Consider the following 26,530-nt stretch of genomic DNA (forward strand, 5'->3'; position numbering starts at 1 on the left):
ACTGTATAATTATACATAAAATAATTATCACCTTTTTGTAAAATGAATGCACATGAAATAAGTTTAAGATATTAAAGAAGACCACAAATTATGAGTAATAGGGTTAACTGTACATAAAAGCTCGTCCCAGTCTTCACAGAAGTTACCCAATACTTGAGCCTTGTACACATTAGCACTCAAGTAATCATTAATTTGACCTGACGTTTTTAACTGAACGGCCATATCCAAATAACGAATGAAATGCAACAATATCTTTCTCGCCTTTTTTCTATCTTTTTTCAGAAAATGTTTTCGGGCAACTCTCAAGTCACGTTCTCTGTGGTGATCAATTGCCGTAATGAGAGCATCTCTTGAAAAGCGAAAATGAGCTCTTGGATTGACTTCCTCCATTAGTACACACTCTTTCGGTAGCCATAGGGTAATTAGCAACTGAAGTGAATGACTCGATATTTGTTCAATGTACTGATCTTCAGATATGATCAAAGACTCAATACTGCCTTTATGCTGATTGACAGCCTTTATTGAAGACAGTTGTTTCACAACTATTATCAGGTCAAAGTCACTTGATACATGGCAAGTACTCCATAAGTGACTTCCAACAACATAAATACTGAGCACATTAGACTGTTCCAAGCCAAAAACTTTCAGTATAGAGCCAATCAGTGGTAGAGGGTGTCCTTTAGCACAGGTTTGACTTTCTTTATAGTGGGTTGTAGATTCTGCCATTGTTTATCAGACAGGCATGTGGGCGCATGCGCTGTCGTCCACGTGGTCAGCCAAGAAGCCAAGAAGCCCATGGACCAGTGATCTGTGCTACTGTGTACTCCTCTCCAAACGCTTCCCACTTTTGTCTAAGGTAGATTTTGTGGTCAATATAGTAGTGGCTCTAAGATAATATTTGATTTAGGGCATCTGGTTCCATGTTATTTGGTTGGGGTAACTTACAATCTTACAATGATTATTTAGAAATTATTCTTACCATAATTATTATAATATACCCTATTTGATAGCAACTGGGTGGGGTTTGATTACCATAACTCCGCATTCCTCATAAACTTCCCTGTCTTGCGGGCGTACTGATTTTATACTAGATTTACACAGCAAAAAAGAAACTACAAGGGCAGGACATATTATGGGTGGGGTTCTTACCTTAAAAAATAACTCTTATCGCTCTTATCGCCACAACTAAACAGTCTGTATAATTTTTTTATACTGCCGAAATGCACCTCCAAGCTATGTACTGCTGCAATTTGAACAGCTCAACATAATTTTCTCCATTCTATCTGTGCGCCAAAGAAATTGTTTTTTATTAGTTAATATTTATGTCTGGCTGCCTTGGGCCAAGCAAAAGAGTTGATTGCTTGATTCCCCGCAACATTTATTGTAAAATTCTACGAGGGCAGGAGGTCATTTAAAATATCATACGACATAGACTTTAAAACATGTCCAGGTCACTAATGCACCTGCTGAACACTGAACACTGAACAATTATGTGGAGATCACATCCATGATTATAGCAATCTGATATACCATAGTAGTGCTAGAAATAATTATGAGAGCATAAAATATTGTGTTTTGGCCAATTTCAAAGCTACAAAAACTTCATGCGATTTATTTCCTTGGGGCTTGAATAAAGATCAACAATTGTGCAATACAAATTTATGCAATATTATAAGCGTTAGCATTAGTTTGTATCACGCATACATTTCTAGCACTACGGTAGATACACTGCTCTGGCTCAGAGGAGGTACGACATTTTTTTTCATTGTGATAACATTCTCTTAGCAGCTAGGTCTTAGCAGCTAGGCGTTTGCCGCGATCTTGTCGTAACAGACTCTAGGCTTGCAGAACTCTTGTAACTGACCGTTAAGCGGCCCAGGAATTTTGAGAGGTGGTTAAAAATGATGGGGGGGGGGGGGGGGGGGGCAAAGCCACCCTTGCAGGGGGGGGTGTATTGTAAGGGGGACACACATTTGAACATGCATGTGTTGTAAGATATGTAAGTATGCAGTTGAAAAAAATGTACTTGCATCAGTATGGTGCTACTATAAGATTTCTTCATCACAGTACTTGGAAGCGTAGCCAGTTGCTCACTCTCCTAGCAGGTGGTCCAACTCCCTGTTTGAAGGCAGAGTATAGCTAGCTGCAGTACTCCTCGAACTCAACAAAGCCATACTGCAGCTATTTAATAGCCTATTAACTGTTCTGGTCATACGCAGTAAAGCTCAATTCATAGTTAGCTCTATATAAGGCACATCAAGACAGTAAAATGTGATAAGCTTGGCTAGCTAGCTACGGTGCATTATAGTATGTAGCAGTGGTCGGAAACGTTGACTGGTGGTCGAAAAATATCTAGAAGTGGTTAGTATAGTTACCTAAACAACCACTGTAGGCAGAACCCTGTAAGCCTGCTCTGTACGTTGCTCATGGCTAGCTATAGTGTTTCTCCAGCTGAGGTCCTGGTTAAAATTTGTTCAGATATTTATGACCGGTGCAGTTCCCTCACCTTTTGTCGCAAGCGTATCTCGTAACTGAATAGCGGGGTTCAGCGACATAAAAAGTTGGATCTAGGTCTAACCTATACTACCCTTGACTTTGAAAGCCTTAGTTACAGAATAACAAAGGTATTGTGGGAATACGCTACGTTGAAAATCAATGTGAGATGCGTGTCGCACATGGGCTATATCACATAACCTTATAACTATACATTTAGTGCCTGTATACATTTAGTGCCTGCAAATTTGATGGTCACGTGACTGACAATAATGAATAATGAAAATACTCTGCTATGCAGGTAGGTGACGAGATTCGAGCAATCATCTTTCCCTGGTTAAATAACTAGACTCATGGCGGCTAATGGGAACCGTTCCCACATTATGAATTCCCAGTAGTGATTAAATCACAAGAGCTCAGTAGATCAAGCTGCATGTTCACATGTATTGATTGCTGAAAAACAGATCGGTGTAGTGGCTGTTCTATTTTAAGTGTTGGTCTTTGTTGAGAGCCTTCAAATTCTAACCCCATGTATGCGCTCAATAAGTCAATTCCTGCTACAAATGAATCTTGGAGCTTTGCTAACAGCTTCTCTAGCTCATACAAGCTTTGAAAAGTGCAAAATAATGCTATCCCAGCAAAAATGTTCTGTTAATTCTGAGTGTGGCTGTTCGTTATTAGATAGTCACTATGAATCTTTACTCCTCGAAATTCAAGTGAAGACCGGATACAGTATAGCACAAAATTTTTGAGGCACCTCTAGAAGCATTTCGTTGAATAAATTTGATCAAATTACATTGTGTCTTTCGTTAGCTGGCATTTTGTGGACCTGAATTTTTATGGAGGATTGCTAACTCATGAAAACAGCGAAAATTTCACGCTATACGGTATGCCATTCCATAAACAGATGTGGACTTTTCCTCAATTCACGGAGTAGGCTAGTTCACGGAGAGACTAGCTAGCTGTTTTTGGATCATAGATTGTGGCTGTGATTATGCTAATACTGATTGATAGTGCTACAGTGAGTGTAGGTATCTAGCTATTAGGCCATACCAAGTTAATTTCCTGTTTCTCTTCTCCTCCCTCATACGATTTCCCCAAAGCACACACAAACTTTTAAACTCAGTTTATTTTCGAGGCACTATTATGTTCGTGTTTCTGGGTAAATCTTTGAAAATAACTAGCTAACGGCTATTTATCGGACACTTTCTGGGAAATTTTCATTGTTCTAATCAGCAAACACTGGTGCTTTAATTTTGCATTGCAGTTAGCATTAGGCACGTAAGCAGGGTTTCACAGGATTTTTAAATTTTGAGGGGAAGTTAGAAAAGGAACCGCGCGCCCCAGCGCAAAAAAGATGAGGCCACGCCCACTTCCTATCACCACACCCCCTATATTGTTTGTTGTTGGTGCCTATTAGCAATGTACTCCTGGCAATGTGCATTGACATATAACTTGGTATGCTGGTTTGAAATTGTGGACCGTATCTATAGAACACTATAGAAACCACATGTACTAATTAAAGCAATGGATAGATTTGTGGTAAGACTAGGTGATGACCAATCATCTACATGTATTAGTAGCAAAATACCGTGTCTAGATAATGTTGGGTATAGTACCCCTTTCTTTCTCCCTCTCCCTCCCTCCCTCTCCCTCTCCCTCTCCCTCTCCCCCTATTTTCCCCTCTCTTTTGGGGGCGAAGCTTCCCCCCACCCCCCCTAAATGAAACCCTGCGTAAGTGTTTGGGGGGACCCTCATTCAGCCCCCTTACCTGTAAAGGAATGGTCAGAGTAGTGTCTGACAGGGAGGATGGGAGGCTCGAAAGTTGAGCAACCCGATAGAGCAGTAGTTTATGCAACTCAAAGTCTTTGCACGTGTAAGCAAGTAAGTCACGCATGCGTGATATACGGGGCCACGCCCGAGCACCTCTATAACCGAGGTGAGGCCGCAGTTATGATGCTTCCTTGTTAACTACGTTTAACTTATTAACCCTTTCCCGGCTTTAGCCGTCACATGACGGCAGCGGTAGTGATAATGAAAAAAAATTGTTGCGAATGCTCTTTTGCAGCTATGTGCACGCTGTAGGTACCAGCACATGCGCATTGAGCTGCTCTTTCACGTGGTATTTTCAATATCCTGCCTCAAGGTACACTTTGTACAGTACTGTCGAAAGAAAAGTGACCATTTTGATAATGGCCGGCTACAAAATCTTTGTAGTAGTATTTTGATAATGGCCGGCTACAAAATCTTTGTAGTAGATCTACAACCATAGCAAGGTTCTAGGGTAGCTAGACAGTGAGAAGAATGATGCTTATGGCCTTGTTGAGTGAGAGGACAGTGACTGGGATCATAGCTAGGTAGGAAGCTACTTTTCAGAGGTCAAGCTATAAATAAAGAGCCTGGAGAGCCTGATGAAGAAGCTCCTGAGCATGGACCAAGTTCCTGGACCTTGTAAGTAACTATAGAGCATCATAATTATGTACTGTTGATAGGTTCGCTTAGTCTAGTTAGTACACAAATGGACATCATGAGCCACCATTGAACTTGTAAACCTGTGTGTAGATGAAGAAAACATTTCTCGGGAAAAGGGTGTCTTCCGATACAATCTCGCAGAGAAGTTGTTGCAGATCCTGATTGAACCATGTCACCGTGAGAACACTGAAAACACTTACTTAGTGTCTTTAGTCACTTTGTGCCTTCATACAATAATTATTGTTTAGATACATATAAATGTAAAATTTGTAAAAAAAAAATTGATAATTAGTGGGGGTGGTCAGTTGCTAGGTAACGATGATGGTGTCAAGATATCTCTTGGGTCTGGGCTACCTGTAGGAAATAGTTACAAGTGATTTCATCGTATGGTTCATGAGATATGGATTTTTTATTAAAGCCGGGAAAGGATTTATAGCCAGCATGAGTACTGCAAGTTAGATAGCTGCAGTTTTAGATATTCAGTCACACACTGTTCTATTAAATTTTGCGTGCTCTATAAAAATCTGTTCCAATTATACCCGGACAATTTTCGTTGTCGGATAAATTAGAATTGTATTGCAAGTAGCAGACATGTACAATAACAAGACATGTACAATAACAATTTTATCTTTTTTCAGGGTGGTTTTAAAAATGTCAGTCAAAATTGTGTTTGAAAAGAAACAGAAGGCTTATACTACTCATGTCGAGGAAAATGGAATATTTTTTGTTCAATTAGACACTAAAGAAGCCTACAAACTTGCTGAATTATCCGATCGAATTTCTAAGAGTATTGAGTCAACTGGTACACACAAAGTCATTCCTGAGTATGGCCTGAAGTGCTTTGCTCTCTCAAAAACAGACCAAACATGGTACCGAGCACTCGTTGTTAAAGTTAAAAGCTCTAACATCAATGTGTTTTATGTAGACTATGGAAATACTGAAGACCTTGCCATAGAACAGTTAAGTGCATCAGTCGATTCTTTCTTTGAGTTTCCCTACCAGAGTGTTTGTTGTACAATTGCCAATTTCATCCCAAAAGACGCCAATTTTGGGTCCAAGGTAAAGGATCTGATCATGGATCGAGAAACCTGTTGTGTCTTCCTATCCAAGAATGGATCCAAAGGCCATCCTTTTCTGCAATTCTTGCCATGCTTCAATGTTCTCTTATACGAGAATGAGAAGAGTGATGTCACTCTAGCTGAATTTTTAATCAAGAGGAAGCTTGGCGAGTATGCTGTTTGTGCTGACAATGCTGAAGTAGGCACGAATCAGAATGTAGTTGTCTCCTTTGTAGACTCACCAGGAAAATTCTGGGTGCAGCTATCTAAGAAAATGGGAGCTTTGGAAGAGCTCATGAAAGAACTAAACAGTCCAACAACCCTTCGATCATTGGCTTCATTACCTGATGCATCCATTCGTGAAGGTGTAGCTTGCTGTGGCCTATATGACAATGATGTCCGTTTTTATCGTGCTGAGATCTCAAGTCGCAAGTCAGGTACAAAAGTGAAGGTCTGGTTTGGAGATTATGGAAACACTCTTACTGTTGCTACGAAGGATCTGAAAATTCTCCCACAGCAATTTACACGATCTCCATTCTGTGCATTAATGTGTGGTTTAGATGGTGTGTTGCCCGTTCGAAGCGACAAACCACACCCCATATATGGCAACATCGCTTGGACCCCTCAAGCAAGCAAAGACTTTACAGCCTTCGCTCTCGAGGAAGAATTTGTGGCTCATTTTGTAAGCGAGCTTTCTCCAGATGTGTACACAGTACGCCTTACCGATCCAAATACTGGGAAGGATATGGGAAGAACTCTAGCTGATAATGGTATTGTTGAGCTGTCTGCCTCTGCCAACCTTCCAAATGAAATTCCTGCTGATTTCGAAAACATCACTATAGAAGTTGGCAAAGTATATGAAAAACTGTTTATCACTCATGTGGAATCGCCATCTATTGTGTGGGGTCAACTGCCTGACTACCTGGAAGAGATGGAAGCATTGACTGCCACACTGGAATCTATAGGCGCCAGTCTCCCTGAACTGATTGATCCTGAAGTAGGAGCTTCCTGTTGTGCTCAGTACTCCGTGGACAATGCTTGGTACAGAGGTACCATTGAGAGCGTGAATGTTGCTGCCAAAAATGCTCTGGTGTTGTTTGTTGACTATGGCAACAGTGAAGAAGTACAGCTGACTAGTTTGAAAGCCCTTCCCAGTGACTATTTTGCTCTCCCTGCTCAGGCTATCAGTTTCTCAATGGCCACCGTTGCTCCTTATGAAGACGATTGGAGTGAAGATGCTCGTGATTTTTTTGTGGACCTAGTACGGGAGAAAGAACTCAATTGTTTGGTTATTCGACTCGATGACGACGGATATCCTTCTGTGACCTTGAGTGACCCACAAAGCCCAGATTATGACATTGCTCAAGAATTAGTTCAATGTGGGTATGCCATTGAGCTGCCTCCTAGTATTGCTAACTTAGCAGTTTCATCTGAACCTCAAGCCACTGTCGCGGTTCCTAAGCATTCTTTGAATTGTCCTCCTGAAGTTGAAACTGCTCCGGTTAACTACGAGTTTCTCTCAATCAAAGTGGGAAAATTGTATGAAAGTGTTTTCATAACCCATGCCGAGTCTCCATCTGTTGTATGGTGTCAACTGCCTGAGTACCTGGAAGAGATGGAAGCATTGACTGCCACACTGGAATCTATAGGCTCCAGTCTCCCTGAACTGATTGATCCTGAAGTAGGAGCTTCCTGTTGTGCTCAGTACTCCGTGGACAATGCTTGGTACAGAGGTACCATTGAGAGCGTGAATGTTGCTGCCAAAACAGCTCTGGTGTTGTTTGTTGACTATGGCAACAGTGAAGAAGTGAAGCTGACTAGTTTAAAAGCCCTTCCCAGTGACTGTTTTGCTCTCCCTGCTCAGGCTATCAGTTTCTCAATGGCCACCGTTGCTCCTTGTGAAGACGATTGGAGTGAAGATGCTTGTGATTTTTTTGTGAACCTAGTACGGGAGAAGGAACTCAACTTTTCGGTTATTCGACTCGATGACGACGGATATCCTTCTGTGATTTTATTTGACCCATGCCCAGACAGTGACATTTCTCAGGAATTACTTGATTACGGGTATGCAGTTAAGCTACATGCGGAAACAGAAAAAGACGCAGATTCACCTGAACTCCAAGCCGCTGTCTCGATCCCCAAACTGAAACCTCCATCTTTGTCAGAGCTTCTTGAATTTGAGTTTATTTCATTGGAAGCAGAAAAATGTTACAAGAACATTTTTATTACTCATGTGGAATCGCCATCTGTTGTATGGTGTCAACTGCCTGAGTACCTGGAAGAGATGGAAGCATTGACTGCCACACTGGAATCTGTAGGCCCCAGTCTCCCTGCACTGGATGATCCTGAAGTAGGAGCTTCCTGTTGTGCTCAGTACTCCGTGGACAATGCTTGGTACAGAGGTACCATTGAGAGCGTGAATGTTGCTGCCAAAACAGCTCTGGTGTTGTTTGTTGACTATGGCAACAGTGAAGAAGTGAAGGTGACTAGTTTGAAAGCCCTTCCCAGTGACTGTTTTGCTCTCCCTGCTCAGGCTATCAGTTTCTCAATTGCTACTGTAGCTCCTCGAATAGGAAATGACTGGAACAAGGATGCCTGCCAGTGTTTCATTAGTATGGTGCAGGAGAGGGAGTTGAACTGTGAAGTAATTCAATTAGATGCGGATGACTATCCATATGTGCATTTGTTTGACCCATTGCACCCAAACACTGATATTGGGCAGGAGCTCGTGCGGCGTGGTTTTGCTAAGAAGCACCTTCCCGCTTCCTCGAATGAAGACAGTGATGTGAGATTAGTGCCATCTGGAGCACAAGTTGCTGTCGCAAGCCCTATAAAGATAACTGAGCAAATACCGAAACAGCCACTGTGTTATAACAACATTGCTCTAAAGACTGGGTGTACTTATGAAGTGCTTGTTTGTCACGTTGAGTCGTTAACCAACTTTTACTGTCAGTTGACTGAAAGTTCACCAGATTTGGATGAATTAATGGACAATATTCGTTGTCATTGTGGCTCTTTGAATTCTTCCTCTCCTGTTGATGTCAGTAACATGGTCAATCAACCAATCATTGCCCTGTTCTCAGAGGATAGCGAGTGGTACCGAGCTCAAATCTGTCGAATTGAAAGTGAAGGCTCAGTCTTTGTGAAATTTGTCGATTATGGTAATTGTGAATCTGTCTGTTTGGACACTACCAAAAACATATTGAAGACCTTTGTTCAGACTCCAGCTCAAGCTATCTCGTGCTCACTGTATTGTGCTCCTGAGAATACCGATATTTCTGATGACACCACCACCACATTCTCCAGTTTAACTCTTGATCAGAACTTCACGCTAAGTGTAAAGAAGATTACTGACGATAACCAGATAGTTGCTGACCTCAAATGTGAAGATGGTACTACTATTACCCAGCAACTTGGTTTAATCCACGCTTCAGCTGCAACTCCAGATTCTTCTGCAATTAGAACTGTTCCTCCACCCATCGTCAGAGTGAATTGTCCTACTACTGTTGTGCCTTGTTTCATTGATACACCATTTCGCTTCTACCTTCAACTGGCTGATGATTATGAAACTTTGAAGACTTTTGTTGACTCATTTAACGACTTCTACAAGCTGAATGGTCAGAATCTCGAGCCATATGTAGGTTGTTTGTGTGCTGCAAAATTTTCTGAAGACCATGTCTGGTACCGTGCAAAGATTACAGGTATATGTGGTAGTCAGGTAGACGTGGAGTTTGTCGATTATGGTAACTCAGAGACGACTACAATGTCAGCTGTTAGAGCCTTGGACTCCCAATTTTTGTCTGTCCCCTGTTTTGCTGTTCCCTGCTATCTTAATGGCTTGCCAAAAGACCAGTCAACTGATGCTGACTCCCAAGCATTCAGCAACTTGATTAGTGACAAAGAACTCACAGCAGAATTTCATGCTCCATTCTCAGATTTTGACACTTTTGTTGCTGTGCAACTCACAACCAAAGAAGGACAAGATATTCTTGCTACTTTTCTCTCTGCTAAGGATGTGTTACTACAAGAGCAAATTATGCTCCGAACATTCGATACGCAACAGATAAAAACACTCTCTCCTGATCTCAACACGCCAACTATGTGCACTGTGTCCTTCATTTCCAGCTGTAAAGAGTTCTACTGTCAACTGTCCACGTTCAGTACACATTTTAACGAGTTAATGGACAATTTGTATGCTTTCTATGAAGAGGGGAGCAATGGCAGTTTACTGGCTGCACCTGGTATAGGCTCTTACTGTGCTGCTCCGTTCTCTGACGATGGCTCGTGGTACAGAGGTGTTATTACTGACTTGAACTCACGGAGTGCTTCTGTTTTTTACATGGACTACGGTAACACAAGTGAAGTTGAATTATCCAAATTAATGCAGTTGGAGCAACAGTTTTGCTCTTTGCCAATCCAAGCTCTGCTTTGCAGTCTACCTCAACAGTACTCCAATGAAAATTGCTCAAACTCCTTCCAAGACACCCTCGACCAGTCTGTGGAAGTCACGTTTATTGACAGGCTCCCAGATGGCAGTTTCATGACTGATATGAAAGTGAATGGCATACGAATCAAAGAGATTCTTGCTCCGTATGCTACTCCTAATTTATCGACTACTCTGGACAATACTGACATTTCTGCTGTGATTCCCGAGTGTGGCCTACCCATGCAAGTGACGGTGTGCTTTGTAGCCAGCTTCGAAGAATTTTATTGTCAAATTCTATCGGAGAGTGCTTTTGATAGCTTGATGAACGATCTCTATTCATTCTATGCAGAGAGTGGGGAAAGCCGATTGTTGGCTACCCCAGCTGTTGGCCGTCTGTGTGCTGCTCCGTTCGGTGATGATGGCTCCTGGTACAGAGCAAAAATTACGACAATCTCCGGAGAAAATGCTATTTTGTTCTACATTGATTACGGCAACTCTGAGTCACTTCCTCTTTCTCTTATAATGGAACTAGAGCCACAGTTTTGTGGTTTGCCTGCACATTCTATCAAATGCTGCCTGAAGAATTTCACTGCCACAGAAAGTCCAGAGTGCTTAACAGTGTTTCAGGAAATTATTCTACAGAAAGAAGTGCTTGCTGTTTTTGAGCCCCATGTTCTAGGTGACTGCTATTCTGTCACTATGGAAGTAAATGGGCGGAACATATCTGAGATACTTATTGAAGCCGTATCTCCTGCTTCACTGCAACCTGTGGAAAGTGTGACTGCTTCAAAGAAAATATCACCAACAAACAGTTCCCCAAAAATACCACTGCTGTCCCTTGAACCTGGCTCCACCTGTGATGTGGTTGTAACAGCTTTCAATTCTGCTGAGGAGTTTTACTGCCAGGTGGTTGACATCGAATCAAAACTTGACTTTTTGATGGTCGAAATCAAATCGTTTTGTGAAAGTAGCCCACAAAGCACTGAGTGGTGCGAAAAAGAGTGCGTTCTAGCTCGATTCACAGAAGATGAGGAGTGGTACCGTGCTCAGATAGTTAACCTCAACAAAAATGGCACAGTGAAAGTGTACTATGTTGACTATGGCAATTCAGACGTTTTGAATATCACTGAGCTCAGAAAGATCACGTCAACAATTTGCCAACTGCCTGCTCAGGTCGTTAAGTGTGCCTTAGAAGGCTCCCAGTTCTATTCCTACGGTGAGACCAGCCACCAACAGTGGTGTGATTTGCTGCTAGACCAAGAGATGAAACTGAAGTGTGTATCTGTTAAGGATGATGAGACTTATACAGTTGATCTCCAGACTTTTGATACTAATGTCGATATCATGTCACATGCCATTAAAACTTTAAAAATTGTCAGTCCACGAAATGTAGACCCTGCTGTTGAACTATCAGAGAACAATATAGTTGCCAGCACCGATGTGCGAATCACTTGTGTCTTTCCAGCTGATCTCAAAAATAACTCGTTTCACGATGCCCTTGTTCAAAGTGTTGACTCTCCTTCCCTATTTTACAGTCACTTTGATGTTCGCCAGCTGCAGTCCCTAATGAACAGTATGCAAAATTTCTACACGTCTACGGCCAACCCTCTCAAGCCAGTAGCTCTGTCCAACTACACTGCTGAGTGTTACCTAGCAGCTCAATATTCAGAGGATGATCTCTGGTACCGATGCCTCGTTGAAGGGGTGAGCTCCACTGGGGTAGAAGTAAAGTTTGTAGACTACGGTAACTCTGAGATGGTCCCATATGAGAAGCTACGATTCCTGGACTCAGAATTCACTAAGCTGCCGGCACAAGCTATTCCTTGCTCTCTTGGCTCTATTTCACCATTGGGTTCTGAATGGAGTGATGAAGCCATTGACACATTTTCGGAGCTTGTGGTGGGGAAGACTTTTAAGAGTCAAGTGATGTTTGATTCTGACCTTACCGAAAAGCCTTTCACATTTGATGGCAGAACCACACTGAATGTTGTCCTGATTGATGACCAACAGTTGCCAGTTAGTAGGGAGCTAATATCTCTTAGTCTGGCAGGCAGCACTGATGACCATCGACTACAGACTGATAATACTACTATATCGGCTTCGGCTGTGTCACCTCAAGAGGATGCACTTACCTATATTGATTTCACGAAACCGTCTGTGGGAGATATCTGTGATATGTATGTGTCTCATATCAACTCTCCTGTCCAGTTTTGGCTTCAGATGCCGACAGCTGACGATGTGCTGACTGTCTTGCAGAGTGAACTATCTACAGTATGTGAGGGCAATGAGAATATTGTGCTTGTTAATCGGCGAAGTGCTTGTTGTGCCAAGTTCTCGGAGGATGGGTGCTGGTACAGGTCAACTGTTCAAGACGAATCATCAGAAGGACTCACTGTTCGTTTCGTTGACTATGGCAACTCAGAAACTGTCCCTGCCTCTCAAGTGTTTGAGCTACAGCCTAAGTTTCTTGAAACACCTGTGCAGGCTATTGAATGCTCTTTGGCTAGTATAGAAGACAATACCTTTACAGAAGAGAATGTATCAGTGTTTTCTGGTCTTGTGATGGGCAAAGAACTACTTGTCTCTTTCGTTAAACAACTAAACCCCCAAAAATGGGAAGTTAACTTACAAGAAGGCGAGAGAGGCATTGATGCACTTTTTCTGGCCACGCTGCAAACTGAGAAGATTCTAGAAACTTCCCCTGCTTTAGTCACGATTCCTTCTCTTGACATCGAACTAGGAGAGACGTACCCTGTGTACATAGCATTTAGTGACTCACCATCTAAATTCTTTTGCCAACTAAAATCTGACTGTGACAAACTGGAGGTCCTAATGGACGAAGTTAGTAAATACTACAGTTCACATTGTGTGGAACCTGACCTGACACCTGGCTTGTTCTGTGTGGCTCAGTACTCTGGCACAGGGACCTGGTATCGTGCTCAAATCATAGCAGTCCACTCGAAGTCTGATATCGAGGTGAACTTCGTTGATTACGGCAACTCTGAACATGTTGCTGCTGAGCAGATTCATTCTTTAGTAGACAAATTCTCCCAGCTGTGTTCTCAAGGAATCCCGTGCTCACTAGTGCATGACTACACCATGGAGTTTACGAATGCGGTATTGGAACAGTTCTTTCGATATGATTTGAATCAAGAATTCAAAATCAAGATCAGAGCAGTACATGAAGATCGATATGTAGTTGACCTCTTTGACCAAGAAGGTGCCCACATGAATGCCTCAGTACTGGGAATGATTGTGTCACCATCATCTGCATCCCCAGTAGACAAGCACTCTTACATTCCCACTCAACTCAGTGTGGGTAGCAGCATCCAAGCTTACGTCAGCCACGTCAATTCCCCCACAAACTTTTATTGCCAACCCCTTGAACAGGCTGCCGAGTTAGAGAATCTAATGAGCCAAATCGTCACTGTGATGTCACCCCCGTTGGCTAGCCACCTACTTGCTATAGAGGATCTCATTCCTGGAAGGATCTGTCTTGCTCAGTACAGTGAGGACAATGAGTGGTACCGAGCATTGGTGAAAAGTGTGAAAGACATCGAAGTGTCTTTGTTGTATGTGGACTATGGCAACACAGAGCTTAGCACTTCTGACAAGATTGTCGACTTACCAGAACAGTTTCAGCCAGTTGCCATTCAGGCGATTCACTGCTCTGCTTTCGAAGGTCTGGACACTGACATGAGGTGGAAGGAAGAGCAAACCAGCAAGTTTCAGAAGCTAGTCTCTCAGTGTGACCACATCACTGTAACTGTGACTAGTGTATCTCCCACTGGGCAGTATGTAATGGAAGTTAGCACTAATGGAAATATCATCGACTTCTCATCACTCTTAGAGGAACAAGTGGAAGGATTAGTGCCTCTGGCACCATTACAATCTCTCTCTTCTGAACCTGCTGATCTGATTGACTTCTCAAAAGTGACCACTGAAGGTTCTGCTGCTAGCAGTACCTCCCTTGACACCGGGTCAGAATGTGGAGAGACAGAGTCTGATAGTGAGTCAGTCGGAAAACCTCTCATCAAGGCTCCATTCAAACTCAGTTTGGCCATTCAGGAGTCACTCGAAGTGAATGTCGTGTTTGTGCAGAGCCCTTCTTTGATGTACATCCAGAGAGCGGACTGTAAAGCTGTGTTAAACAGCCTGAGTGAAGAAATCAAGCAGTACTGTGCAAATTTTGGAGATTCTCAAAAGGAATTTTCCTTGACGTTTCACAAAGGTGACTATGTACTAGCCAAAAACTCTGCTGATGGTGAATGGTATCGTGCTGAAGTGACAGGTGTTGATTCTGAAGATGGAACTACTAAAGTTTCACTTATTGATTATGGAAATATCGAGATTATCCCACCAGAAGACGTGGTCATGTGCCCTGAGAACCTACTTGAACTCCCTGCCCAAGCAATCCCATGTTCTCTTGCTCAAGTCCCAAGACGAGACTCATGGCCTCTCGAGTACAAGGAGCTGATCAACCGGTTGGTTGAAGGCAGAGTGTTGAGGGCGACTGTGATTCTCCCGGCGAGTCAGGGAATGAGACCCACTGTTAAGCTGGAGGACATACAGACAAACATCGATCTCTCAGATCAAGTTTTGTTGAACCTACACGAAGAGTGTGAGTTTGGCTCAAATAATGTAATAGCTGAATTGTCCGAAGGTGAGGATTTGGACCCACCACTTGATGCTCATCCTGAAGTCACAGAAGACAGCAGTTCAGGCCGTTTATGCTTTGCTGAAGAAGAGCCCAATATACAAGAGGTTAGACTGCTCAGAGAAAGGAAGTTTGAAATAGGTTCGGCACACTCTGTGTTTGTACTTACCTGTGAAAGTCCACACTATTTTCTCTGCCAACTGACTGACGAAGCAGGCATATTAGAGTCCATTGTGTCTCAACTAAAACAGCTCTGTGACAGTCCTCTCGACAACCCTCCTCAACAAGGCAACATACTGGCTTCCCAGTTCAGTGAAGATTACCTGTGGTATCGTGCACGAGTAGACAGCTCTGAGTCAGGCCTCACTGAGGTTACCTTCATTGACTATGGTAACTCCGAGGCTGTCACCCTGGATAAGTTGCAATTCCTCCCGAAGTCCCTTCTTTCTCACCCTCCGTTAGCTTTGGAGTGTTTCCTGGCAGGTATTGAAGCATGTTCTATTGATGGTGTGTTTTGTGAAGATGCAGCTGTTAAATTTCTTGAGCATGTGGGAGACAAAGAGGCAAGAATTGAGATTGTTTCAATAGACACAACAGGTCATCTAGGTGTGGTACTAACAACTGCCACTGGAGTGAATATTGGAAATGTGCTAATCGAGTCAAAGCTGGCTTCTCCTCTCATTGCCAGTCCAGAAACTGATTTACACTCACTTTCTAACGTAGTCAAAGAGCCTCAAGAACATTTTTCTCACGAAGATGAGGAACCAATCAATCCGAAAGATATACAGGCTAAGCTAGTAGTCTCACAACAAAACATGGTATCTGTGGAGGAGGTACGTGTGGAAGTAACCAAAGAAAATGAAGACAGAGTTCCATTACCTGACCTCCATATAGCATCTTCACAAGATGATGAGATGGCTGATACAGCATTTAGCGTGCAAGAAACATCTCACTCATCAGACGAAACAACTGTCTCAGTATCAGTCAATTATGTAGCAGCTGAGTTTCACCCAGAAAGCGAATCTATTTCTCAACAGCTAACATCTATGGACCCACCTCCTGTCAACACCAATGAGAACAACAGTAATGGTTCTGCTTTGTCTTTTATAACCGAATCGAATCCAACTCAATCAACTCTGACCCAAGCCACTAATAGCTACTCAATCAATGAATGTTATCATGCTTACAATTTGTTACCAGCAAGCGAAGATGAAGAAATTTTCTCACAACCAGAAAACGAATATGCAACCATCTTCTCCACACCAACTCTCACACCTGGTAGTCGGCACAAAGTGGAGTTTGTGCACCTGGCAACACCAGAAGACTTTGTGTGTGTCCTAACAGAGAAGGCCGATATTTTGAAGCAGATGGCTACTGAAATGACTGATAATGATTCCCTACCAGCTGTTAAACAACCTGCACCTGGTTTGCCTGTAGCTGTCTTTAATGATAAAGACAGAGAGTGGTGTCGTGCTGTTGTACGCTCTGTTGGGATGTCACTCAGTATGGTCAAGCTGTACTTACTGGACAAAGGGACAAGTGACATGACACCACTTTCTAAGCTCAGACCTCTCTCAAAAAGTCATGCTGAACTACTACCACCTCAAGCTTTGAGATGTCAACTTAGTGTTCTGCATGAGAATGACTTCGACCCTAATGTTGTCACAAAAGGGGAACCATGGGAGCTCAATTGGCCAAACAGCTGTAGTCACCACCTGCGTAAACTCACCGAAAACAGTAATGAAATCTACTTAGAGATCCTTTCAGCCGGAAATGACTATACATGTACCTATGAAGTCACACTGCTGGATTGCTCTACTGACCCTGCTCTCAACCTCAGACAGGTTGTGATCGATAAACTCCGTACACTCACTGAAACCACCGTTCTCTCCCCTATATGTCCAATTGCTCACGAGGAATCGTTTGAAGCTGCCCGAATGCAAGTTGACTTTGAGGAGCTCTCAAACCCTGATGACCAAGTCACAGTCGGTGTTGATAGCATGGCTGTTACACCACCTTTCTCACCTGAACCAGTTTCAAGCACATCTGTAGAGGCTGTTGTTACACCACCTCTCTCACCTGAACCAGTTTCAAATACATCTGTAGAGGCTGTTACACCACCTCTCTCACCTGAACCAGTTTCAAATACATCTGTAGAGGCTGTTACACCACCTCTCTCACCGGAACCAGTTTCAAATACATTTGTGGAGGGCATAGAGAACAGCATGGCTGTTACACCACCTTTCTCACCTGAACCAGTTTCAAGCACATCTGTAGAGGCTGTTACACCACCTCTCTCACCTGAACCAGTTTCAAATACATCTGTAGTGGCTGTTACACCACCTTTCTCACCTGAACCAGTTTCAAGCACATCTGTAGAGGCTGTTACACCACCTCTCTCACCTGAACCAGTTTCAAACACATCTGCAGAGGTCGTGGAGAACAGCGTGGCTGTTACACCACCTCTCTCACCTGAACCAGTTTCAAACCCACTGGCAGAGGGCATAGAGAACTGTATGGCTGTTACACCACTTCTCTCATCCGGAATAATTTCTGGAGAGGGCATGAAGAACGGAAAAGTTGAAGTAGTTCGTCATCATTCGCAAATGTCAGAAGGCGAGACACAATCCGATGTGCTGCCCAGTGAAATCCAGGCAGCCATTCCAGGGGTATATGTCCCATCCAATTATGATGACCGTGACTTCATTGATGGTGAAACATCCGTGTCCACTGGTGAGGGTGATAGAAGCGCTGGTAAGATCTCTGACTCTGGGGAGGAGGTTGCTGTAAGTGGTGTGGAGGGAGAGACAAGTGCTGGAGAAATGGACATGTCCAGGGAAAACAATTTGCATCCCTCAGAAGACCAGGCCTATAAAAGTGAGTGTGCATTGCATTCTATCATTGTTTTGTAAATGCCAATATATTTTCGGCTCTAGAATTACATTCAATTTTTCAGTGGCTGTTCTAGAATGTCTCCAGGGTTTATTTTAGTCGAGGTGGTGGATGAATTTTTACCTTGCATATGGAGCATGTGGAAATTTATAAATCACTTTCTAGAAGAGAACTACCGTATAACGCGAAATTTTTGTGGCACTTATATTTCGTAGAATGGCCTCTAAAAGTATTTGGAATGACTGCTTACCGGAAGCCACACCCTTTAATCTTTATATATTATAGCGGATAATTCTAACAATTTTCGTGTAGAATTGCTAACCCACGAAATCGAAAATTAAGCCCTTTGAAAAACTCGTGCTATACGGTATATCCCTCACTGTTTCACTGTTTATAAATAACAGCCTGCAACTTGAGTCTGTTGACTAGTTTTCTAAAGAATTTTTTCTGTTTAAAATCCCCCCCCCCCTCCCCCCCAAATATTGGCGTGCCGAAAATGAAATTGTAGTACTCAAGGATCACACCATGAACAATTTAATTTGATCTTTGTGGGATATGATAAAAGAAAAATTGCTATTGTTATAATTATAATAATTATGGGCATAGTTTTGACGTCAGAGTAGGCTCTTGTGTAGATAGTAGTGAACCAGAGAAGGTGCGACAAGTGCGGTGTATCTCGAGCCATTAGCCTCGATTGAAAACTGTAATTATGCCTCGGTGCGCATGCGCAAGCGAGGTATACGGTAGTGTATCTGTCTGTGTGTGTGTGACTGCTACAGCTGCTCAAGAATCAATGAAGTTCAAGTAAGAGTTTCTATAGGCTTCTAGTCATGTTTTCTTGGATTTAATTCGTGGATTTGCAAATGCTTCATTCTCAAGTTATGCCTAGTTTTGCTTACTTGGAATGCCATTGCAGCTTTTTCATAAGAGTGCGTTGCAAAACTTGTCCATGGAGTGTTGCTACTCTACTTAGTACTTAGCTCTGCACTAGAACGCTGGCTATAGGTAGCTGCAAGAGTGATAAGGAAGAGAGCTGCAAGGCTCTGCTAGTGCCATTCATTTTAGACTTGGACTTTTGGCATTGATCGTTTTTGACAACAATCATAGTTGAAGTTCTCTGTAGCAAAATTAATGCAAAAATGTTCATCATGATAATAATGATAGCTATAGTAGCTTTATGTTATGTAGCTATGTTATGTAGCTTTGACACCTCCACCGAGGCATCAGCACCCGCGGTGCTTTCATTATAATTAGTATTACATTTCGCTCACGTGTTGTGAGTCAGCTATCCTAATACTCGTGTCAAAAATACTAGCTAACAGGCAACAATAGCTGCTGCTTAGAAAGGTTAAGTTCTCTCAGTTCTCAGAGCATGCTGTCCCTGTGTGCAATTTCTGTATTGTGATTCTCTGACTCATAAAAACAACACGTGAGCGGAATGTAATTACAGTTTTTCAATCAGAGGCAAATTTTTCGGAGCTGCACTGCGCCTGCCGTCTTTCTCCGATAGTAAATCTTGCATGATAGAAATTCATACTCGTTTAGTGAAGTGAATAATTCAAACCATCTCTCCTGCTTCTTTTGATCTCTGAGCACGAACAAATAAAGATGCAACAGCCACTGTGGAGCCATCTGGATGCGCCTAGCCAGAAAATCCTTCCTTTTGATACTTTAATTGTTGTGGCCTACATTTTCATCACTCTAGTTCTTTCTCTGTTAGCAAAGCATTGTCAATAGTAATCTCTGCATTCATTTGAGATTGGTTCAAGCGCTTCTTTGTGCAACATTTTAAGGAGAAGGTTCAACTTAACGCACCTACGTGGGAATTAAATGTAAAGTGCGTAAATGTTGTTGTCCCACGGGTATCTCACCCATTTTATTATTTCCTATTGTCAAGAAGCCTTCTGCAGAGCCTGTTTTGACATTGTGGTTCGTAATAAACGTACGATGTACTATTTTACTGCATGTACTTATTAATAGCGTACTGGGTATCACAGTAATTGCAAGTCGTCAAGCGAGTAATTGCACGGGGCTTGTTTTCAAATAACTGACGCAATTAAACTACGTTATTCTGTGAGCATTGTTGTCCTAGGGTATAGGCTCAATAAGTACATTCAAGACTTGGTACTTTTTAATGTAGTTAGCGCAGGAAAATTAGTATTGTCTGACAGTATCTATGACAGGTTTGTTCGCTGTGTGCATAATAAGTTTTCATATATGCAGCTTCCTTTGTGACTATCTAATGGCAACTGTTACTGTTGTTGGAAAACTTTCAATTTGACGCAGTGTGTATTTAACTTTCCTATGTATGTTAATGATTCATTTAACACCATTATAATGTTTTTGTTGTCACTTCATCCATTTACCTTGTCATTAAATTTTGCATCATTATAATTATACGTAATGTTTTTCTTTCACATTCTAATTGAAGGGCATACATTAAAATATACTACCGTATAGCAGGTTATTTTCGTGTGGTGGAAAGGTTCGTATAAATTAATTTGTATTGAAGAGTATCATACAAACTTATTCTACTGCAATAGATTCAACGTCACTATCCTGAACTGTACGAATACAAAATGTTTAAATGGGCAGTTCATACAAATATTAGCCGCTATACGGTATGTGACGTTAATTACAAGTTTTGGAGTCTGATTAGCAAATCCTCCTTAAGTTGAAATTTGTGTTTGATAGTCAAAAGACCTTCCAACGTTTCTTCCAAAAATTTAACCACATTGTCCAGATCTTCTTCCCAGCTAGTAGGATCTACACCGACCACCTCTTCATACAGTACACAGTAGGCCCTCTTAAATGCAGTTATCAGAAACTGATGATCTTGCTTATCCATACTGGTCATAGTACTATAAAAGATGTCCTCTTGAAATAGTTTGAATACTCTTGGCTTCAGCTGAGAATGAGCCAGTCCAGTATTTACAATTTTCTTTATGCTTTCGATTGCTTTTGTGATATCTTCTTCAGACAGTTCTTCTGGTGGCTCCAACTGTCGAATAGCACTCTCAGCTCCTCCGTGATCGATCTGATGTATTCGTTTGTAAATTTTGCAAACCACATCTGCCAGTAGGTCAGATGGATTAGCACCGGGATTGTGTTCAACCTCTGTCGGAAGGGCCCCTATTGCTAGATTTCCAGCTGTATGCATATCGCCTTTTCTTTTGAGATGTCTTTTTACCAGGCAGGCAATGACAATCAGTAATATGAACAAGAGAAGAAAAACAAAGCATCCAATCACCGACACTATTATGATGATTTCATACAACTGTTCAGTGCTTAGGGGGCGACTTCTTGTATCTGTAGTGAAAAATTGTATTCATGCTTCTCAAACAAAAACAATCGTGGATAGCGAGCTCAGAAAGGATAATTATTTTTTTCTTCCACGATTCTTTTGACAGCTAGTGCGTGGTTAGTATAAGTGCGCTCTACACGATACACATAGCTCAGAGGAGGTACGACAGGCACGGTGCAGCTTAAGTAATTAGCCTCTCAGCAATAACATTGTAACGTTAGTGTTTAATCAGAGACTAATTGCTAGAGCTCATTTTCTGTTATTAGATATGCATTTGTCATGCTGCACTGCACCTGTCGTACCTCCTCTGCATAGCTACATGTACAAACACAAATTGGTAGGGACTTACCCAGAACACGTGACTTGTCACTTTTTGGTCCCATTTCCAGATTTTGAGTAATGAGGGCAACTTGCAGTGTAAATTCTGTATCCAAAATTGCCTGAGGGGGGGCTCTCTCCAGATAAATTATATTTTCAGTGTTAATAAAACCGTCTTTTGTAATTATTGGGATAGTACTTGTCGGATTGTTGAGAGGCGTGTACTCAATGTAGAGGTTAACATCAATCGGAATTACGTCATGCAGTTTAATGTCGAAAAAGATGTTTCCCTCTTGAGTAACACTTACTGTCATACCTGAAAATCCACCTGCATGTGTTTTTGGGATCATGATAATCAGTGGAACCCTCCCCCTCATAATCCCTCGACGTATGAAATAGTTTACAATACACCCTCATGGAATTTTTGCATTACATGTTATACTAGAGCACTAAAGTGCAAACCCTCGGCTGGTGACATGATTATAAAGAAACCAGAAATATAATGCAGTGCCATATAGTGATGTTGTTATCACGTATGACTTGCACAGCAACTAAGGAGCAATAAAACTAAACCAGACTGGAGGCATGCTGAAACATTTGAGAACAGGTAGTGGTACTATATGCACTGTGGATTAGGATCACAGCAAAGAAGCCTGGAGTCTCAGAGAAGTATGGCTCCAGGTCCTGTGGAGTAGGATCCCAGTCAGCTAAAAGCAGGAGCTATAATTCAAGCTTTCTACTTTAGTGACCCTGTTCCATTGTTCCTGGTATATACAGCTTTCTACTTTAGTGACCCTGTTCCATCGTTCTTGGTACAGGATCACTTCAGTTATAAGTAACGCATGTGCAAGTTCTGTTCAAGCTACATTTTGCTCGCTTTTATTAGACAACGAAGCTTTAACACCGAAAGCTGCCACTATCCAAAGTACTAACTTGTTGTGTGGAGGCTACTCATGCTGTAAACGCAGTGCTAGAACATCCAGGTAAGCAGACCTAGTCACAAGCTTCTTAGCTTTTGCTCGACAAAAAAGCTTTAACATCAAAATCTGCCACTATTTAAATCAAGATATTGTTGTGTGAAGGCTATCCATGCTGTAAACGCAGTGCTGTGGCATCCAGGTGAGTAGAAAAGCCGATCACAAACAAACAAACAAACAAACAAACCAACCGACTACTATACCCGTGGCCGCCCACGCGCCTCGGGTAATAACTTAGAACCTAACTATATACATGTAGGTTGTAGCAAAGGCTTATAAAGAGAAGTGGGCATGCAACTCGTGATCGGGCTATTCTCAGAATCAGCACTTTTTATCTGTTACTATATAAGACATTCCACGTGGGAGGAATGCTCTACTGGTTTCTATCGTGTAGCTAGAAATTTCTGCGGCCCAAAAATTCTGCGAATAATTGTAAAAAAACCTTCTGCGAATTAAACTTTCAACTGTTAAATTAATTTGTTAATTTATTTGCGGATAATAATTATAGCAGAATTCGCAGAATTTTTGGGCCGCAGACATTTCTAGCTATATGGTATTTATAGTACATGTAGATCCTGTCTCTGATATGAAGTGCATGCCTTTCTCTTTATAAGCCCTTCGTTGTAGCAGAGATACAAAAGAAAGGGGATTGGAAACAACCGCCCACGCCCTATGTAAAAGGACTGACATCCGGTGAAGCACTCCGTGTAATTATTGCGCTCGCAAATAATTACATGGAAAAGTTTTATATCCCTGGTTTCTAGCTCTCCTATCCACTAGAGATCACTCAGGGCCTGGGAGATACTTGAGAGAAGTAAGCTTATACCACTGACAAGCTCTAAGTCCGTTGTCTTTACTCTGTTTCCAATTTTTTTGAGTTTAGCTTGAATTACTCTATGTCAACTTTTCTCTGTCCCTCTTGTGAAGTCAAAACAGCAAAGGACATTGCTTGACTTGGTTATTATGTATCTAAGTGCTACATAGAATGGCTTCATGCTATAAATAAGCTGTACTGTTCATAAACGTTTGCAGTATAGTCCTTCAAACTGCTTTAGTATACTTTTAGACACGCCACGGGCCTGTCCCTCCTACGACTTCATAGTAAAGGCTATTTCTTCTTGCATAGCATTTATTTGTCTAGTAATAGTGGCTGCATGGCTTAGTCGACTTTTTAGAGCTAAATTCTCTTTACTTTTTAGAAAAATCAACATTAAAAATGATCAATTTCACTGTTTCTATGTACAGCACATTGTAGAGCAGTCAAGACTGGTAATGAGCATGCTGACTATAAATATAATCCTTTGTAGTTTTAGCCACGCCCTATAACACGGAATGCTTCACGCAAAAATTTCGTAAAAATTTCGTTTCCAATCCCCTTTCTTTTGTATCTCTGGTTGTAGTAATGTTACACCATAATTTACACATGTTATGTCATTGACCAACATATATACATGTAGTGGGTTCTGTTTAGCTAGTGACATCACGCACTACATGTTTAGAGAATCCCATTAAGGTGCAGGGCTCTCTGCTTACCTAAAATAGCCAGTGTGGTATTGGCAAACATGGTGGCTGGGACTGACCCACTGGCTTCACTAGGAGGGATTCGAGCCTCACACCTCACAATTCCATTGTCAATCACTCCAGTAGATCTGATGGTCATTTCAGTTGTGATGCTAGTTACACCATTACTGGTGCTACGGCCTGTAACCTCGGTGCTATATTTGCCTGAACCAATGGTTTGAACATCCCTCACATCACCATGCCACCAGAAAATTTCAAGGCTAGAGGCAAACTGTTCAGACGCAGTCGCTGTGCATGTGAATATGACGCTATCTTCATTTGTGGCAAGTACGTCGTTGTTCTGTAGCGTAACCACTTGAGGTGTAGGGGGCTGTGGAATTCTCGGGAGATCTAAGTGGATCATTAAAAAAACATTGTAATAATAACATAACATGCATGTTAACACATTGACAGTGACATCATAATGATACAGTGTGTGCAGAAACACGTACATACCAAACACCACCAAGGAGAGGTTAACGGATCTTGTCTGTTCATATACCATTTCACCATCAGCTCTATTTCCACCCTCCACCCCCAAGACACATACATAATCACCAGCATCAGCAGGAGAAACGTCAGAGATTATGAGTGATAAATCTCCTCTGTCAATACTATAGTGACCACTGTTGCTGTTATCATTTCCAGAAGTATGACCACCCCGGAGGCTGATCGTCATTCCTGTATTGACATAAGACCACTCAACTGTGTAAAAACCAATCAGTTTGCCAGGCTGAATGGCACAACTTAGGCGAGCTTTAGTTCCAGATGCAACAGGGAAAAGAGTTGGCACACCCATCAAATCTTGATACACTGGGAACGCTGCAAGGCGAAAAGAACTTAATTATGGAGCCGTAAAAAGGTAAATGCAACAAACCAGGGAAATATTTTGGATCGCTTTCTCGTTGGTTATTTGGATTACTTTGTGTTCCACATGTGTACATACCTTCGAGGTCACGAGTAATACTAAATGCTATGTTGCTGCTACCCGGTTGACGATTAATTTCCACTCTCGGCATAACATCAAACAGCGAGGTTCCGTTAAGCCAGAAGAAAGCATTTGGTTCACTAGTTCCTGTTTGTTCGTTGCGGCACTCAAGTGTAAGCACATTAATGTTTATTGTGCCAACTATTAGCAGGTCGAATTTCTGAGACAACGTTATACTTGGCAGGAGCAAGCACAAAATGGTAACTGTCCTTGCAAAGTTCATTTTCTTAACAATTACACAAGATAAGATAATCACACGCTATAGATACATTAATGGGATCCTAATATAGCAGCTAAATTCAATCAGCTAGGCACAAAATAATCTTACTTACTTTAGTGGTATCTATAGCTTGAGCTTTCCTGTTTCAACGCAGGAAGTAGATGAATTCAATCTACCCAGTTTTAGGGGTTGACCCATCTATAATATTTTCCCTGATTTTTGTCAGTGTAACAGTAGATAACCAATTATTATGCCTCGAGGCGTAGCCGCACGAGGGATACGGTAAAGCTGACTGTGTGTGTGTCTGTCTGTGTGTGTGTGTGTGTATTCCAGCTATAACTGCTCAACGGTTACAATGCGACGAAAACTAACAGCTTCTATAGGCTTCTAGCCACGTTCTCTTGGATTTTGATTCGTGGATTAGCAAACTAAAGCTTCTTTCTCGAGTTATGGCTAGTTTGACTCACATTGAAGGCTGTTGCAGTCTCTTCAGAATCTTTCATAGCATCATCTGTCCGCACAAACTTTCTATTCAACATATGAGTTAGCCTTGCACTAAAGCGCTAGCTTTTTGTTAGCTACAATACTCAGAAAATATCTGTTAAAACAGCTAGCTAGCAGTACAGTAGCCATTTGTAAAATTGATCTCTTTGGACACACCCTTTAATTATTCCTGTGGATGTAATGCGCATGCGCGCTCATTCCCCATGTGTGAGAAAATAATATCCAAGATCCAGATCCAGATCCTCCTGGCAGAATCATCTTTGTCTTGAGGGCCTGGTAAGCCACAAAACACTACCATATAACAATATAGATAACAATATGCATGTACACAGGTCTTTTCTTCTTAGATATTATATACACTGAACTACAGATCCTGGAAGAATCAATTTTCTTCTTTCTTGATGTCCTGGTAAGCCACATAATACAAAAAATAATAACTTACAATAGATGCATGTAAATAAGTCTTTTCTTCTCAGTGACTTTATATAGATAAGCTAACTTTAATATAAAATTCATTATAGATAACACTCTAATACTTTTGAGCGAAAGCAAAAACATGGCGAGAGGCATTAGCACAGCGCCAGCTTGAACACTAGTTACAGCATGATTGGCAGGTATAATCATCTCCTTGTCATGCCATGATGGCATAGTTCAAGAGTCA

The 26,530-nt window shown here is 41.8% G+C and overlaps 2 protein-coding genes across 2 annotated transcripts; one reads left to right on the top strand and one right to left on the bottom strand.

Moving 5' to 3' along the window:
• Positions 1–733: 733 nt before the first annotated feature.
• LOC135331856 (uncharacterized) lies at positions 734–20,417 on the top strand. Its single transcript, XM_064527121.1, has 3 exons — positions 734–856; positions 5,604–17,983; positions 20,222–20,417. Exons 1-3 carry the CDS (start codon positions 753–755, stop codon positions 20,239–20,241), a joined length of 12,504 nt encoding a protein of 4,167 aa, XP_064383191.1. The 5' UTR covers positions 734–752; the 3' UTR covers positions 20,242–20,417.
• Positions 20,418–20,484: 67 nt separating this feature from the next.
• Positions 20,485–25,553, bottom strand: LOC135331888 (uncharacterized). The gene is made up of 5 exons (XM_064527168.1): positions 25,035–25,553; positions 24,614–24,979; positions 24,131–24,508; positions 21,652–21,948; positions 20,485–21,307 (listed from the first exon to the last, which is right to left on the bottom strand). The coding sequence occupies exons 1-5, from the start codon at positions 25,366–25,368 to the stop codon at positions 20,634–20,636; spliced, it is 2,049 nt and encodes a 682-aa protein (XP_064383238.1). The 5' UTR covers positions 25,369–25,553; the 3' UTR covers positions 20,485–20,633.
• Between the last annotated feature and the right edge of the window lie 977 nt (positions 25,554–26,530).

This window comes from Halichondria panicea, chromosome 2, assembly GCF_963675165.1.
Source record: "Halichondria panicea chromosome 2, odHalPani1.1, whole genome shotgun sequence".
In the NCBI taxonomy this organism is placed as follows: domain Eukaryota; kingdom Metazoa; phylum Porifera; class Demospongiae; order Suberitida; family Halichondriidae; genus Halichondria; species Halichondria panicea.